This window comes from Lethenteron reissneri, chromosome 2 (assembly GCF_015708825.2).
Source record: "Lethenteron reissneri isolate LAM-NWPU_2019-01 chromosome 2, ASM1570882v1, whole genome shotgun sequence".
Lineage (NCBI taxonomy): Eukaryota > Metazoa > Chordata > Hyperoartia > Petromyzontiformes > Petromyzontidae > Lethenteron > Lethenteron reissneri.
The window spans coordinates 4,072,839-4,090,128 of record NC_083780.1 but is presented as its reverse complement, the minus strand read 5'-3'; the positions used below and the strand labels follow the sequence as shown (position 1 = coordinate 4,090,128).

General features: G+C 57.4%; 1 protein-coding gene across 2 annotated transcripts; it reads left to right on the top strand.

The window, feature by feature from the left end:
- Positions 1-17,076, top strand: LOC133342535 (sepiapterin reductase-like). Of its 2 annotated transcripts, none has more exons than XM_061551702.1 (5): positions 1-155; positions 12,508-12,906; positions 13,904-14,080; positions 14,352-14,507; positions 15,207-17,076. In XM_061551702.1, exons 1-5 carry the CDS (start codon positions 14-16, stop codon positions 15,470-15,472), a joined length of 1,140 nt encoding a protein of 379 aa, XP_061407686.1. In that variant the 5' UTR covers positions 1-13; the 3' UTR covers positions 15,473-17,076. The 2 variants fall into 2 exon arrangements, with proteins under 2 accessions (XP_061407686.1, XP_061407694.1); XM_061551710.1 differs by lacking the exon at positions 1-155 and adding an exon at positions 1,019-1,125.
- The last annotated feature ends 214 nt before the right edge of the window (positions 17,077-17,290 follow it).

The window sequence follows — 17,290 nt, the reverse complement described above, 5'->3', positions numbered from 1 at the left end:
GCAGGGCAGCTCCATGGCGGAGCCGCTGAGGAAGGCGGCGCTCACGAAGCTCAGCGTGGCGGGGCAGCGGGGAGGGGCAGCCGGGGGGGGGGCCACGCTGGTGGGGGGGGCGAGCACGAGCAGCAGCACGAGCAGCAGCGGCAGCAGCGTGGGGTGTGAGTGAGTGTGCATGGTCGGTGTTGTGGCGTCAGTGGTGGTTGTGTTGTGGTGTTATTATTGTGGTTGTGGTGTTATTGTCGTGGTTGTATTATTGTGCTGTTATTATTATGGTGTTATTATTGTGGTTGTGTTATTATTGTGGTGTTATTATTGTGGTTGTGTTGTTATTATTGTGGTGTTATTATTGTGGTTGTGTTGTTATTATTGTGGTGTTATTATTGTGGTTGTATTGTTGTGGTTGTATTGTTGTGGTGTTATTATTGTGGTTGTATTGTTGTGGTTGTATTGTTGTGGTGTTATTATTGTGGTTGTATTGTTTTGGTGTTATTATTGTGGTGGTATTATTGTGGTTGTATTGGTGTGGTTGTATTGTTGTGGTGTTATTATTGTGGTGTTATTGTTGTGGTTGTATTATTATTGTGGTTGCATTATTATTATTGTCGTAGTTGCATAGTTGCGGTGTTATTGTTGCGGTGTTGTTGGGGGTAGCAAAGTCCGTTATGGAGGTGGAACCGTTACGCCCCGTGACCCGTAGCGATGGGGGAGGGGGGAGGGGGGCGTAGAGAGGCGGGGCTAGGGGGGGGTGGAGGGGGTCTCACAGACTCCGCCCACCCCGCCCGTACGCCCCGCCCACCCCGCCCGCCCCACCCCACCCCGCGCTCGTCCCCCCCGCCCATTCGCCCCGCCTACCCGTCTCGTGCACGCACGCCCCGCCCATTCACTCCGCCCCACCCGCACGCCCCGCCCGCCCCACCCCGCGCTCGTACGCCCCGCCCACCCGCCCCACCCCGCGCTCATACGCCCCGCCCACCCCGCCCTGCGCTTGCCCACCCCACCCCACCCAGCCCGTCCGCCCCACCCCGCCCCGCCCGCACAGGCCCCCGTGCTTGGTCGCCATCAGTCAGCAGCAGCAAGGCGAACAAGTCGCGATGAGTGAGACGGAGTCCGCCGCCTCGCTCCCTCGGGGTAACCACGTGGAGGTTGTGTGTGTGGGCGACGCGTGGAGGTTGTGTGTGTGGGCAACACATGGAGGTTGTGTGTGTGGGCGAGGCGTGGAGGTTGTGTGTGTGGGCAACACATGGAGGTTGTGTGTGTGGGCGAGGCGTGGAGGTTGTGTGTGTGGGCAACACATGGAGGTTGTGCGTGTGGGCGAGGCGTGGAGGTTGTGTGTGTGGGCAACACATGGAGGTTGTGTGTGTGGGCGAGGCGTGGAGGTTGTGCGTGTGGGCAACACATGGAGGTTGTGTGTGTGGGCGAGGCGTGGAGGTTGTGCGTGTGGGCAACACATGGAGGTTGTGCGTGTGGGCTACACATGGAGGTTGTGTGTGTGGGCTACACATGGAGGTTGTGTGTGTGGGCTACACATGGAGGCTGTGTGTGTGGGCTACACATGGAGGTTGTGTGTGTGGGCTACACGTGGAGGTTGTGTGTGTGGGCTACACATGGAGGTTGTGTGTGTGGGCTACACATGGAGGTTGTGTGTGTGGGCAAGGCGTGGAGGTTGTGTGTGTGGGCTACACATGGAGGTTGTGTGTGTGGGCGAGGCGTGGAGGTTGTGCGTGTGGGCTACACATGGAGGTTGTGTGTGTGGGCTACACATGGAGGCTGTGTGTGTGGGCGAGGCGTGGAGGTTGTGCGTGTGGGCTACACATGGAGGTTGTGTGTGTGGGCGAGGCGTGGAGGTTGTGTGTGTGGGCTACACATGGAGGTTGTGTGTGTGGGCGAGGCGTGGAGGTTGTGCGTGTGGGCTACACATGGAGGTTGTGTGTGTGGGCTACACATGGAGGCTGTGTGTGTGGGCTACACATGGAGGTTGTGTGTGTGGGCTACGCGTGGAGGTTGTGTGTGTGGGCTACACATGGAGGCTGTGTGTGTGGGCTACACATGGAGGTTGTGTGTGTGGGCTACACATGGAGGCTGTGTGTGTGGGCTACACATGGAGGTTGTGTGTGTGGGCTACGCATGGAGGTTGTGTGAGTGGGCTACACATGGAGGTTGTGTGTGTGGGCTACGCGTGGAGGTTGTGCGTGTGGGCTGCACGTGGAGGTTGTGTGTGTGGGCTACGCGTGGAGGTTGTGCGTGTGGGCTGCACGTGGAGGTTGTGTGTGTGGGCTACGCGTGGAGGTTGTGCGTGTGGGCTGCACGTGGAGGTTGTGTGTGTGGGCTACGCGTGGAGGTTGTGCGAGTTTTTGTTGCAGTTGTCACGGTCCGCACGCTACGCTCCGAACCAGACGGGCCCCAGTTCGAATCGCGTGCAGTGACGATTTTCCGAACCGGTCCCGGGCCTCTCCTAGGTCGACTCGGCCTCAAATGAGTACAGTAGCTGGTGTGGGGTGTGTAAACATCGCCACTAATGGGGAGAGACAAAGGCGGCCAGGCGTGGTGTTGCCCACCCTTGCACGTGCCCCACATGGCTGTTTTGAGGATATTTGGTGAGTTTGGGGGTGTTTGGGGGTGAGTTTGGGGGTGAGTTTGAGGGTGAGTTTGAGGGTGTTTTGGTGAGTTTGGGGGTGTGTTTGAGGGTGCGTTTGGGGGTGATTTTGAGGGTGAGTTTGAGGGTGTTTTTGGTGAGTTTGGGGGTGTGTTTGGGGGTGAGTTTGAGGGTGAGTTTGAGGGTGTTTTTGGTGAGTTTGGGGGTGAGTTTGAGGGAGTTTGGGGGTGAGTTTGAGGGTGTTTTGGTGAGTTTGAGGGTGAGTTTGGGGGTGAGTTTGAGGGTGTTTTGGTGAGTTTGAGGGTGAGTTTGAGGGTGAGTTTGGGGGTGAGTTTGGGGGTGAGTGGCACGTGGTGTGGTGAGCCTCGTGACGTCCGTTATCACGAAGACCCATCACGGTGACAATTAGGAAATCGGCAAACGGTGAAAGTACAAAATGACTAAAGTCTGGGATTGCACGCAAGCCCCCTATTGACAGCAGACGAACGCGTAGGCGACCGATATCCATCATCAGTCGCCTGTCATGCTCCGATGGAAATAGCTGTTGCGAAAAGTAAACAAAGTAAATGTTACGATTTTTCCCACTGATCTGTGTCGTGAATGTCATTTCTGTACGATTCCAATCATTTTTATCGTCAAAATCGCCAAATTTTTGCGGAGCTCCGCTGCAAACACGAGGACAGACGAGAGGTGAGGCAGCCACGAGCTCAGCCTCCCCTCTGATTGCGCAATGAGCGCGTGCCTGTTGCTATCTCTCTGTATGTCACCAGTGTAATGTTTGTAGACGCCTTCATTACATGTCCTCGCCTTCCATAGTCCACGTAACTTATTTCACGTGTGTATATAAAGTTATTTAAAGACCCACAGACACGCACAGAGACCCACAGACACGCACAGAGACCCACAGACACGCACAGAGACCCACAGAAACCTTGCATAGAGACCCACAGACACGTACAGCGACCCACAGACACGCACAGAGACCCACAGGCACGCACAGAGACCCACAGAGACCCACAGACATTCACAGAGACCCACAGAAACCTTGCACAGAGACCCACAGACACGCAGAGAGACCCACAGACTCGCACAGAGACCCACAGACACGCACAGAGACCCACAGACACGCACAGAGACCCACAGACACGCACAGAGACTCACAGAGACCCACAGACATGCACAGAGACCCACAGAAACCTTGCATAGAAACCCACAGAAACCTTGCATATGAAGTACTCTTGAAGACGCGTGGACACCGTAGTAAGGCACACCGTATTTATTACACAATGTCGTACAGCACTGGAGGGATGTATCGGCCCCCTCACCCGTATAACTGGGAATTCACCTCTAGCTAGCCTTCCTAGCCGAGTCCTCCACTAACGGGCTAGGGGAGGCTGTCTGGCCCGACACTGGTCAGTCGGGCTACGGTACCCGGAATCCCAGAGGACTAACTCTGGTTCCGGGACCACGCCACTGGCTCCAGCCTGTGCTGCCCTTACAAGGGCGGCGTCCCAGGGGGAGTCCAGGGCCTATCTGGCCGGTCTTCCGTCTTCCTTTTACTACTCTAAGACTCAACCCCGAGCTCTCTGGCTCATCCCTTTTTATACCCCCCTAGAGGATCGAAACCCCCCTCACGCCGTCCAGTGCGGACGTCGTTGCGGCCACCACCCCGTGTGCTCACGGAGTCCCCGCCCACTGTGTTTGTTATCCGTTAGCTCCCATGCAAACAGCCCTACACAAACAGCCCCTCTGTAACAGCCCTACATCACCCCCCCCTGTACAGCTCGCAGCCGTCCCGGCTGCAACAACTTCAATAAAAGTTATTTAACCCCTGGATCCCCGCGTGTGCCTTAAAAAAACGTTTTTAACGATAACATGAAGGGAACAACAACAACAACAACAACGACAACAACAACAAAACCCACAACCCCGAAGGGAACAATCCGACGCACCCCCCCTGAATAAATACGAATACCGTAAGAGCGACGTATATACAGGTTTAGCAGAGAACTCCTAGCACGCATGCAACACAACAAAAAAAATGTGGTAGGAGCTCCCCACCGACGCAGCACCACGCAACCGTACGTAAGAGAATAAAGTGTTCGTCCAATGCATTATAAGAGTCTGCGCATTTTTGCGCGTGTCCTTGCTGCAGGCCCGTCACACGGGGCAATCCCGGGTGGCGAACCCGCCGGTGGCGGTTGTTCATTTTGTATAGAGTCCGCGTCTGACGTCGCGAGACCCTCGGCATCCCTCGCAGCAGTAGGTGGGTGCGAGCTCGTCAGTCCCGGTGCACCTGTGGGTGGGACAGCCGGCGACACGTCAGGCGAGGGCAGTGAGGACGGACCCTTTGAGTCGGCCGACCCCCCACATGTTTGGCCACGCGTGTGTGGAGTGGGGCCTCGCACCGCAACGAATGGTTTTAGCCTCGAGGGGTGCACAAACCACCGGCGCTTCCCCCATTTGATGCGAACACACTGAGGCCGCAGAACCTCGACCACCTCTACAGGCCCCCTCCACGGCCGCGCCAGTTTAGGGGATGTTGCGAGCGGTACCTGGGGGCAGTGCAGCCATGCTCTGTCCCCCGGCTTCCACTGCAGCACGTGCGCGCGACCCAGTCTGAGGCGCTCGTTTGCTTTTTGACGCTGTTCCGAATTTAACATGGCAGCATCCCGTGCCTCAGTCAATTTTTCAAGGTTGAATTTGACATGGTCAATTAATGTAGTTTTACCCAGTGGTGTGGGGATCTGCAGCTGCGCCCGAATGGGTGGGTCAGGGTCGCGCCCATACATGAGGAAGAATGGCGAAAATCCCGTTGCAGCATGGGGGGCCAATCTGTATGCTGCCAAGACCCCTTGGATTTTCAAGTCCCAATCAGTCTGTGAGTCCGAAACCTGCTGTGATAACATAGACGAGATGGTACGATGCAGACGCTCGACCATCCCGTCAGTTTGCGGGTGATAGGGGGAAGTACGAATCTTTTTCGTTCCTAGGAGCTCACAAACCTGTTGGAGGAGTTTTCCCGAAAAATTTCTACCCTGGTCGGTCAGCAGCCGCTCCGGGGCACCTTTGTCCATGACATAGCCTTGGACAAAGGCGTCGACGATGGCTGCTGCCGACTGATTGGCCAGGGGCCAGGCCATAGGCCAGCGCGTAAAATACTCGACCCCGGTTAACAAGTATCTGTTTCCCCTAGGGGTGGCGGGGAATGGGCCCAGAATATCCAGCGCGACAAGTTCGTTTACTCTGGAGACCCTGATAGACTGCAAGGGCGGGTTAGATTCTCGCGCTGGTGGTTTTCGCTGTGCACACCGCGGGCATGAAGCCAACAGATCAGAGACATCCCTTGTCATGCCTTGCCAAAAGAAATCACGCTGGAGCAAGGCGAGGGTCTTTTGGGTACCCAGGTGGAGGAGGCGCTCATGAGCAGCCCACACCACCCTACCCCGTAAGCCCGAAGGGACCACCAGCCGGTGTCGGTGGGATTTTCCGTCCCAGTGCAACAGCAACCCCCCGTGCATTTCCCATGCGTCGGCATCACCCGATCCCCGCCCTGCCTCCCCGGCGCGACGACGCAACGCGAGGAGGGAGGTATCCTCCATCTGGAGGCGCCCCCATTCCTGAATGTGCAAACCCAGCAGGGAATCTTTCCCTTGTTGTTCAATGGAATTCAGAACAACTGTCCCGCTGTCGGCGGCGGCCGCAAGGCCCGGAACCGACCCGTCCCCTGCTGGTTTGCAACGTCCCGACCCCAGGAGGCACGCGCATTCCGAGGTGGTTGGCATGCGCGACAGAGCGTCCGCGTTGGTGTGGCGGACGCCCTTACGGTATGTGGTGTCAAAATCAAAATCCTGGAGGATCTCCAACCATCGGGACAATTGTCCCGATGGCTGTTGAACTCGCAGGGCGTACTGCAGTGCCGCATGATCTGTGCGGACGGTGAAACGCCGACCGTACAGATATGGGCGATACTGTTGGATGAAATAGACAATTGCCAACAGTTCTCTGCGGGTAACACAATATCTTTGCTCTGCTTGAGACAACACCCGACTGCCGTACGCAACCACCCGTTCGACGCCGTCAACCACCTGGGAAAGCACGCCCCCAATACCCGTGTTGCTCGCATCGGTGTCGAGCAGGAACGGCTTTGAAAAATCGGGGTAGATCAAGGGAGGAGCTTTTACCAAGGCGTCCCGAAGGGAGCAAAAAGCAGCCTCCTCCTCTTGACCCCAGTGGAACCGAACCCCCTTTGATGTTAATGCGTGTAGGGGTTTGGCAATTGTTGCAAAGTCGGCGACGAACCGTCTAATATGACGCGAAGCCGACGAAACTCCTGACCTCTCCCACCGTGGTGGGAGTTGGCCAGGAGCTGACACACTGCGTTTTGGCGGGATCGGTAGCAATACCCGAGCGCCCTACGATGTGCCCCAAATAACGCACGGAATCGCGTAACAAATGACACTTTTGGGGCTTGAACTTCAAATTAGCAGCCCGCATCTTTAGGAAAACCGCCCGCAACCTCTGGAGATGTTCATCAAAAGTTTTAGCGAAGACAATAACATCATCCAAATAAATCAGGCACGACTCCCATTGCAATCCAGCCAAAACCAATTCCATCAAACGTTGGAAGGTTGCCGGCGCTGAGTGTAAGCCCATCGGCAACCGGTTGAATTGGAACAGGCCGTGCAGTGTACGGAAAGCAGTTTTAGGTTTCGATTCATCATCCAGAGGAAGCTGCCAGAATCCCGAAAGTAAATCCAGCGTGGAGAAAAATCGCGCTCCCGCCAAGGCGTCCAGCGATTCGTCCATCCGTGGGACCGGGTATGCGTCGGCAACCGAGATTTTGTTAAGGCGCCGAAAATCAACGCAAAACCGCAACGAGCCGTCCTGGTTTTTAACCAGGACGATCGGCGCTCCCCAAGGGCTGGTAGAGGGAGAAATGATGTCGGCGGCTAACATGTCATCCACAGCCAATTTGACATGGTCCTTTTCGGCGGGACTCAACCGAAACGGATTTTGGCGAATTGGCGCGCTGTCACCCGTGTCAATATGGTGACGCAGCAGATGAGTGCAACCCAAATCATATTTATTTCGACTAAAAACGTCGGAAAATTCCTGCAGTAGTGATCTAAGCTGTTGGCGCTCTGAATTTGACAGGTCCGTCGATCCCGCACAAAGCGCGTCGAGCCACCCGTCATCGCTGTCCGAATGTGGGTGCAGTCGGGTGGTGGTGCCGACATGATTCGCAACTGGTTCCTCGCAGGGCATCGGCGTCGCGTGCGCAAGCACCGTCCCTCGAGGAACCACAACAGGTTGCGATCCCACATTGAGGACCGCGATGAAAGGGTCCCCATCTCCCCTCACAACGGTCAGGGCCGGAATCAAATGCGGTCCACTAACCCCGGCCCTAGACGGTCCCAACAGGATCCCCTGGGCCCCGATACCCTCTGCGAAGGGCCGACGAAGTTTTAGAGGTACTAACATCTGAGCCCCCGGCGGCACACGAACGGTTTCGACGACGGACGCTGGTATAGTTACGAACGCCGTCCGAATCACCGAAGGGGAGGGTAAAAACGCCATGCGCCGTCCCGACGGGAGCTCAATACATCCCTGGTCTATTAAAATACGGATCGGCATTTTACCCAAGAAGTCCGTCCCCAGCAGGCACGGAACCGCCAGTGAGGAGGAAACAAAAATCGGGCCTGATAATTTGATATCCCCGATACAAATTTGCGCTCGAATTTGTCCAATAATACCCAGGGAGCCCCCATTCGCCGCATAGAATGGGACATTAACTGGTAGTAAGGGACGGCTTTGGACAGGCAAAATGTTGTAAATCAATTCGGAAATAATGGTCGCCGATGCCCCCGTGTCAACCAGGATGCGTACCTCAACCCCGTCAATAAGTCCCACGACGGCCGACGACCCTGACGATGCGGCCACAACGCGATGGGCCAACGCGGACCACTGCCCGGGCTCAATTCGAGTCCCCACAGTGGTACGCGCCGGCCCGTCGCGATGCGACGTCGTCCCCCCATTCGTTGCGATGCGAGAGTGTGCGACAGGTGTGTGTGTTGGCCAAACATGTGTGGTGTCGCGACTCGCCGGATCATGCTGATGAAGCTTGGGAGGAGGAGGAGGCCCGGCGTCCTGGCGAGGCGTCGTCCCACGCTGTTGGGGAGAGCGGCATCCCGAGGCGACATGGCCCCGGACGCCGCAGTTGAAGCAGCGCGGAAGCGGCGGCGGCGATGACGGACGGTCGAAGCGGCTCGACCCATCCCGGCCCGGCCGTGCTCCCGTCCCCTGCTGCCGACGGTGGTTGACGGCGAAGACCTCCTCCGCCGGGAGGGTGGCTGCCGCCACCGCACGCCCAGCCGCTGCCCTGCTGGCCTTCCGCCGCTGCGACAGCAAGTTGGCGTGGAGGAATCGCGCCGCTTGTAGAGAAGTCATCTCTGTATCCTCCTGTGCCACGACGGCGATGTCCAGGTCGTCTGCTAGCAGGAGGATTTTCTCAGTTACCATGGCGTCGACCCCGTCCTCGTCCATGCGAGGAAAGGCTGTCTTGGCCAACGCCAGGAGGCTTGTTCTGTAAGCCAGCGGCGACTCCTTCGCGCCCCGCTGGCGGTCGTAGAACTGCTGCCTACACTCCGCGGAAGGCCCGTAGACTCCGGCCAGCAGCTGCAGCGCCATCGGCAGCGTAGAGCGCTTCTCCTTCGGCGCCGATGTGAGGGCGGCGAGCGCGTCGCCGTCGAGGAGCGCCGGCAGCGCGCTGAGAGCTTCAGCGTCTGTCCATTTGGCCATTTCTTGGTGGGCGAGGAAGCGTCTTTGGAAGCCGCCCCAGTCGCCCTCTGCGCCCACGAATTCTTTAAGCGGAGGCAGCCTTTGGTGCAGCGCAGCGGTTGCCGTGGAGTCCCGTGGGCTGCTGTCTCCCCGACTCGGCTGTGTCTCGGCGCGAACGGCAGATGGTATCGCCTGTCGCAGCCTTGATGACGCGCCCTCCTCCGTCGTTGACGCGGCAGCCCCAGCGCGGCCGATGTCGGACCCCAGGTTGAGGTTGGCCACGCCCCTAGCGGTCGCCGCGTCGATGGCGGGAAATTCGAAGTTTGAATCTTCGGAAATGGCGGGAAGGCGCTCCGGACGGCGGCTCCCCTCGCCCTGCGGTGGACCACCAGCCCCCAGCCGTGTGATGTTTTCTAGCGTGGCGGCAGCGGCGTAGAGCAGTTCAGCCAGCCTCTCGTGAGCCAGCCTCAGGTCGTCTGTCCGCGGCTCCTCTTCATGCCGACGCTCCGGTAAGAACGCGTCCGGCCCCGGCTGCACGTTGTCTTGTTGAGCCATCTCGGGCTCGACAATTTCGGCGGCGTCTTCCATTTGCTGTACTTTGGCTCGAGCTGATTGGCGCGTGTCCATGTTCTTAGTTCTTCTGACGCCAGATGAAGTACTCTTGAAGACGCGTGGACACCGTAGTAAGGCACACCGTATTTATTACACAATGTCGTACAGCACTGGAGGGATGTATCGGCCCCCTCACCCGTATAACTGGGAATTCACCTCTAGCTAGCCTTCCTAGCCGAGTCCTCCACTAACGGGCTAGGGGAGGCTGTCTGGCCCGACACTGGTCAGTCGGGCTACGGTACCCGGAATCCCAGAGGACTAACTCTGGTTCCGGGACCACGCCACTGGCTCCAGCCTGTGCTGCCCTTACAAGGGCGGCGTCCCAGGGGGAGTCCAGGGCCTATCTGGCCGGTCTTCCGTCTTCCTTTTACTACTCTAAGACTCAACCCCGAGCTCTCTGGCTCATCCCTTTTTATACCCCCCTAGAGGATCGAAACCCCCCTCACGCCGTCCAGTGCGGACGTCGTTGCGGCCACCACCCCGTGTGCTCACGGAGTCCCCGCCCACTGTGTTTGTTATCCGTTAGCTCCCATGCAAACAGCCCTACACAAACAGCCCCTCTGTAACAGCCCTACACATAGAGACCCACAGACTCACACAGAGACCCATAGACACGCACAGAGACCCACAGAAACCTTGCACAGAGACCCACAGACTCGCACACATATCCACAGACACGCACAGAGACCCACATACTCGCATAGAAACCCACAGACATGCACAGAGACCCACAGAAACCTTGCACAGAGACCCACAGACTCGCACAGAGACCCACAGACACGCATAGAGACCCACAGACACACAAAGACCCACAGACACGCACAGAGACCCACAGACACGCACAGAAACCCACAGACACGCACAGAGACCCACAGACACGCACAGAGACCCACATACACCCACAGACCCGCACAGAGACCCACAGACACGCACAGCGACCCACAGACACCCACAGACCCGCACAGAAACCCACAGACACGCACAGAAACCCACAGACACGCACAGAGACCCACAGACTCGCACAGAGACCCACAGACACGCACAGAGACCCACAGACATGCAGAGACCCACAGACACGCAGAGACCCACAGACACGCACAGACACCCACAGAAACCTTGCACAGAGACCCACAGACACGCACAGAGACCCACAGACATGCACAGAGACCCACAGACACGCACAGAGACCCACAGACACGCACAGAGACGCACAGACACGCACAGAGACGCACAGAGACCCACAGACACGCACAGGGACCCACAGACACGCACACATATCCACAGACACGCACAGAGACCCACAGACACACACAGAGACCCACAGACACGCACAGAGACCCACAGACACGCACAGAGACCCACAGACACGCACAGAGACCCACAGACACGCACAGAGACCCACAGACTCACACAGAGACCCACAGACTCACACAGAGAGACCCACAGACTCACACACAGAGACCCACAGACTCACACAGAGACCCACAGACTCACACAGAGACCCACAGACTCACACAGAGACCCACAGACTCACACAGAGACCCACAGACATGCACATAAATTCACACGGGCTCAGAGACCCACAGACGCACATAGGGACCCACAGACATCTATCGGGACTCACAAAAGTGCAGAGACCGACAGACATACACAGAGACCCACGGACACGCTCAGAGACCCACACGGACCGAAGCTCCTCTTCTCAGATGGGGGTGGGTGGGAATCATGAATCTCCAAGAAACTACGAGAGAATTCCCCCCTCGAGTAATTTCTCCCCATTTCCAGCCCTACTCACGTGGTCACTTGAAATTGTGGTGAATATTGTGGTGAAAGAGACTCGTGGTGAGTGCAGAGGTCGCAAACGGGTTTTGATTCCTTACCCGTACCCGGCCGCACCAGGGTCTCAAACGGGTACCCGTACCCGGCCGGGTAGGGTCCGGGTACGGGTACCCGTACCCGATACCCGGCCGGCTATGGGTAGCCGGGTATCGGGTAGGGTATGGTTATCGGGTACCCGATTGCGACCTCTGGGATGAAGCCATGTTGCAGGCGCGGGTGGGTTGATTCTAGGAACTTGAATTGTGAGAAGAGACAAGACGTTGGGAAATGAGTGACAAACGGTTACTCACCAGTGACTCACGGCCTACCCGTACCCGGCCGCACCAGGGTCGTAAATGGGTACCCGTACCCGGCTGGGTACGGGTAGCCGGGTATCGGGTACCCGATTGCGACCTCTGGGTGAGTCTCATCATGGTGAATGACTGAATCTCCTGGTGAGTATGGTGTGTGATTGAGTATCGTATCATGGTTATTGAGTATGGTGGTGAGTGTGCTATGGTGTTTGAGCAACGTGGTATCATGGTGAGTGATTGAATGTCGTGGTGAGTATGGTGGTGATTGAGGGACGCGGTATCATGGTGCGTGATTGAATGTCATGGTAAGTATCGTGGTGTTTGACGGACGTGGTATCATGGTGAGTATCGTGGTGATTGAGTGACGCGGTATCACGGTGCGGTGCCCCGCAGGCCCCTGGCTCTGCGTCCTCACGGGGGCCTCGCGGGGGTTCGGAGCGGCCTTCGCAGAGCTGCTGAGTGCCGAGATCCTGGGCCCCGGCTCCCTCCTCCTCCTCTCGGCGCGCTCCCTGGAGCCCCTGCGCCTCCTGGCCCACCGCCTCCTCGCCCAGCGGCACGGGGGGCCCCCGCAGGAGCCAGGGGGGCAGGGGTGCGTGGGGGGCGAGCCCCGGGAGGAAAGGGGACCCCAAGAGGAGAAGGGATCCCTGTTGGTGAGCTGCCCTGGGGGCTGCCTGCGCCTGCTGTGCGTGGCCGCTGACCTGGAGGGCCCCGAGGGCCTCCAGGCGCTGGAGGCGGCTCTCAGGACCCAGGAGCCGGGTCGATACAGGCGGCTGCTGGTGCTGAACAACGCCGGTAGGGGACGCCCCACACACCGCCGCGTCACCACTGATCCGTGCTGGGTCTGGCCTGTTCCTGGGATGGGCATTCTCGCCCCTGCCATGGGAATGTTGAATTACCACCCCTGGCTTTGCGCCAATGGGGGTGCGGTTACGCAGTGACCCGGCCGCAGCTCGTTTTACCGCTTGGCCCAGAGGTTCACGGCTTATTAACCGGAATGGCCGCCGCGGTTGCGTGCGTTAACCCTGAACATCATAACAACAAACGGCGTCTGCTCGACTCGCAGAGGACCTGAAGGATCCCAGTGACGTCATTCGCAAGAGCAGCCGTTGTGTGCCAGCGTCACGGTAGCTCAGTTGGTACCACAGTCAAAGATCCCCGGCAAGCACCTCTGTAGGCCAGAATGGTACAGATCAGGGTGGGTGACCAGCATCGTGCCCGACCGCCTTTGTGTGTGAATGTGTGAGTCATCTCGGTCAGTCGACCCGTGGCACCTGGGTTTGCCCCGTGACCTCCTGCCAGCGGGCGTTCGACACTTCACGTGGCCTCAAGGTGCACATGGCCTGGCACAAGCATCGTGGTGACGTCACCGCCACTTAGTGGCGAATGGCGGTTGTTGTTGTTATACACAACTACACTTGCACACATTCACACGCGACAACAACCGCCGTTCACCACCAAGTGGTGGTGACGTCACCACCAAGTGGTGACGTCACCACGGCGCACAAGCGCCTCGTGAAGTGCTGAAGGTTCACTCCTGACAGGGGATGATGGGACAGACCGAGGTGCCATGGGTTATTTGACCTAAATGACTGGACGATGCACCACCTGTGCTCCCCACTGCGCCAACTTGCTGAGTTTTAGCCGCCCGCGCTCCGCTCACTGTGTCGCTCCACACTCTCACTGCAGAACAGGGAGAGACACAAACTCCACACAGGCATCCTAATCGGGAGCGGAATCAAAACCCGTTTGCGACCTCTGGACCTTCCCCACCCCCCCCCCCCCCCCCAAGGCTCGCTGGGGGACGTGAGCCGGCGCGTGAGGGACGTGACGACGGCCGAGTGGGCCCCCCTGTGCCGCCACCTCCAGCTCAACGTGGCCGCCCCCCTGCTCCTCGCAGCATTCGCACTACGCTGGTTCCAGGGCCTCGAGGAGGCTGAGGGGACCGGAGGGGATGAGGGTCCCTCAGGTGAAAGGATGTGAGGGGGTGAGGGGGTGTGTGTGTAGGGCAATATTTCCACGGTGATTAATGTGAGCTCTGTGTGAAGGGCGTGTTGCTACGGTGATTATTGTGAGCTGTGTGTGTGTATGTGTGTAGGATGCGTTGCCATGGTGATTAACGTGAGCTGTGTATGTATGTGTGTAGGACGTGTTGCCATGGTGATTAACGTGAGCTGTGTATGTATGTGTGTAGGACACGTTGCCATGGTGATTAACGTGAGCTGTGTATGTGTGTGTAGGACGCGTTGCCATGGTGATTAACGTGAGCTCTCTGTGCGCCATCACTCCGTACCCGAGCTGGGCTCCGTACTGCTCGTCACGCGCAGCCAGAGACATGCTGCACGTCGTCGTGGCAACCGAGGAGCCGCACGTGCGGGTCCTTAACTACGCTCCTGGTGCGGTCGCCCTGCTTACGACAGCATTCAACACTCAATCCAACAACAACAACAACCGCCATTCGCCACTAAGTGGCGGTGACGTCACCACGGCGCTTGTGCCAGGCCATGTGCACCTTGAGGCCACGTTAAGTGTCGAATGCTCGCTGGCAGGAGGTCACGGGACAGACCCAGGTGCCACGGGTCGACTGACCGAGATGACCGAGATGACTGGCTGATGCACCACCTGTGCCCCCTACTGTGCCAACTTGCTGTGCTACAGTCAGGTTTTGCCTTCGAATCCAGCGGCTGCCTTCGTTAATACTGCGTTGTGTATTAACCACACACATCGCATGCGCCGTTTGCTTTACTCACAGTGGCCATCGACATTTACACTGCGAAATACACAACTAGAATTATACACAAAGCAGCAACACCGCCTCCTACTGCGACAAACTTGGCAAGACCCTTCCTGGAGATAGTCACGAGACTGATTGAGGCTTTAAACACAAGGGGGCAACAGACACCACGATCTCCCCACCACGACACTCAATGGACTCACCATGATACCCGTGCTACTCAATCACCATACCACACGCACCACGATACTCACCATATCAGTCATCAAGTTGAGCCGTGCTTAACAGGACAGAGTTTGTGACGGCACCAAGGGAGCTATCACGCTTCTCATAACCCCTCACCTCCCCCCCCCCCGCACAGGTCCGATGGACACAGACATGCAGGCGGAGGCGTGCGTGCAGACGGGCGACGCGGGGCTCCGGGGGCGGCTGGAGAAGTCTCGTGCTGCAGGGACGCTGGTGGACCCCCGCGACTCGGCGCGTGCGCTGCTGCGCCTGCTGCGGGCAGACTCCTTCCGCAGCGGCGCACACGTGGACTACTACGACGTGCCGGGGCCACGGCGCGAGGGAGACGGAGCGGAGACGGCACGCCGCGGGAGAGAAGGAGGCACGCCGCAGGGACAGTGATGGCACAGAGACGGGACAGAGACGACACAGTGATGGCACAGAGACGACACAGATGACACACCACGGGAGAGATGTCGGCACAACGCACAGACAGTGACGGCACAGAGATGGAATCGCGGAGATGACACAGAGACGGCACACCACACAGAGGCAGCTGGTGGCAGTGATGACGAGAGAATCGCTACGACTGTGACTCGTAGCGATTGGGACTGCAAACACGTCACGCGCCGAACAGATGACGCTCCGACGCGGGCTACGTCACAAACTACGCCGGGGCAATCGTCCTCAACGCTAACGGTGTGGCCCGGCATCACAGCAGGACGAGACGGCATCACACAGAACGGACATCTTAATTACGAGGCCGGCTTAAAGCAAGAGTATACAGTAGGTGACGTTTCGGGCAATGGCCCTTCTTCATGGCACACGAATTAACACAACAGCAGGGTCCTGCATCCCAAACACTACTGACGTCATTGCCTCTTGCGAGGGTGCCGGAGGGCGCCGTGGCGTTATACTACACACAGGGTTCTCGGTGTCACTGCCTGAATTGCTGAAAGTCGCGGCTACTTGACCAGGCATCCAAAACACGACGTCATCACCAGCGAGACTTGGTTAATATTACCCACGAGAACCTGACTTCACGAGTCTGGCTCTGTGTGAGTCTGTGCCTCTCTGTGTGAGTCTGTGGCTTTCTCTGTGTGAGTCTGTGGCTTTCTCTGTGTGAGTCTGTGGCTCTCTGTGCGAGTCTGTGCCTCTCTGTGCGAGTCTGTGTCTCTGTGTAAGTCTGTGGCTTTCTCTGTGTGAGTCCGTGGCTTTCTCTGTATGAGTCTGTGCCTCTCCGTGTGAGTCTGTGGCTTTCTCTGTGTGAGTCTGCCTTTCTCTGTGTGAGTCTGCCTTTCTCTGTGTGAGTCTGTGCCTTTCTCTGTGCGAGTCTGTGGCTCTCTGTGCGAGTCTGTGCCTCTCTGTGCGAGTCTGTGTCTCTGTGTAAGTCTGTGGCTTTCTCTGTGTGAGTCCGTGGCTTTCTCTGTGTGAGTCTGTGCCTCTCCGTGTGAGTCTGTGGCTTTCTCTGTGTGAGTCTGCCTTTCTCTGTGTGAGTCTGCCTTTCTCTGTGTGAGTCTGTGCCTTTCTCTGTGTGAGTCTGTGCCTCTCTGTGTGAGACCGTGGCTCTCTGTGAGTCTGTGGGTTCTGTGTTAATCTATGGGACTCTGTATGTCTCTGTGGCTCCCTGTGTCAGTGTGAGTCGGTGAGTCTTTGTGCGAGTCTGTGGGTCTCTGTGAGTCTATGATGATTGAGATTTTGGCTTCATCTGGGAACAAGCCGGAGATTCCCCATTGTATACGAGGCGAAATCAACTGCCAATGCACCGTCTTGCTGTACTGCCATCGTCTGGCCTTAATCTGGTAGTGCAATAGGGATTTATCCGCCAAAACTTTCCTTTTTTGCGGCGGTTCATGATCGCTTTAATGTATTGATTGCTAAACCTCGCCCTTCCAGGGGTGATCCATGATCGCTTTAATGTATTGATTGATTGTCGGTAATTTAATTGCTAGCTGTAGCTAATGATCCGCGTTCGATTTGTAATCAATAAACATGATTGAAATGTCCTGTGTGCGAGAACGAGTGAGTGGTGAGGGAGACTGATGAGTGTATTCCATGTGTGTGAATCGGGTGAGTGTATTCCAGGTGTGTGAATCGGGTGAGTGTATTCCAGTTGTGTGAATCAGATGAGTGTACCCCAAGTCAGAGGTTGTTATTTTGATTATTTTGCTCCTAAACATTTCCACAAGATAAGCCGCCACTTTGTTGAGCTGTCATTTG

What these genes read in the sequence shown, in the direction of transcription:
- LOC133342535 (XM_061551702.1), top strand. Translation starts at nt 14, where the DNA reads ATGGCGGAGCCGCTGAGGAAGGCGGCGCTCACGAAGCTCAGCGTGGCG. An exon ending in CAGCGGCAGCAGCGTGGGGT is followed by an intron (nt 156 to 12,507) that starts GTGAGTGAGTGT and finishes GGTGCCCCGCAG; the next exon opens with GCCCCTGGCTCTGCGTCCTC. An exon ending in GCTGGTGCTGAACAACGCCG is followed by an intron (nt 12,907 to 13,903) that starts GTAGGGGACGCC and finishes CCCCCCCCCAAG; the next exon opens with GCTCGCTGGGGGACGTGAGC.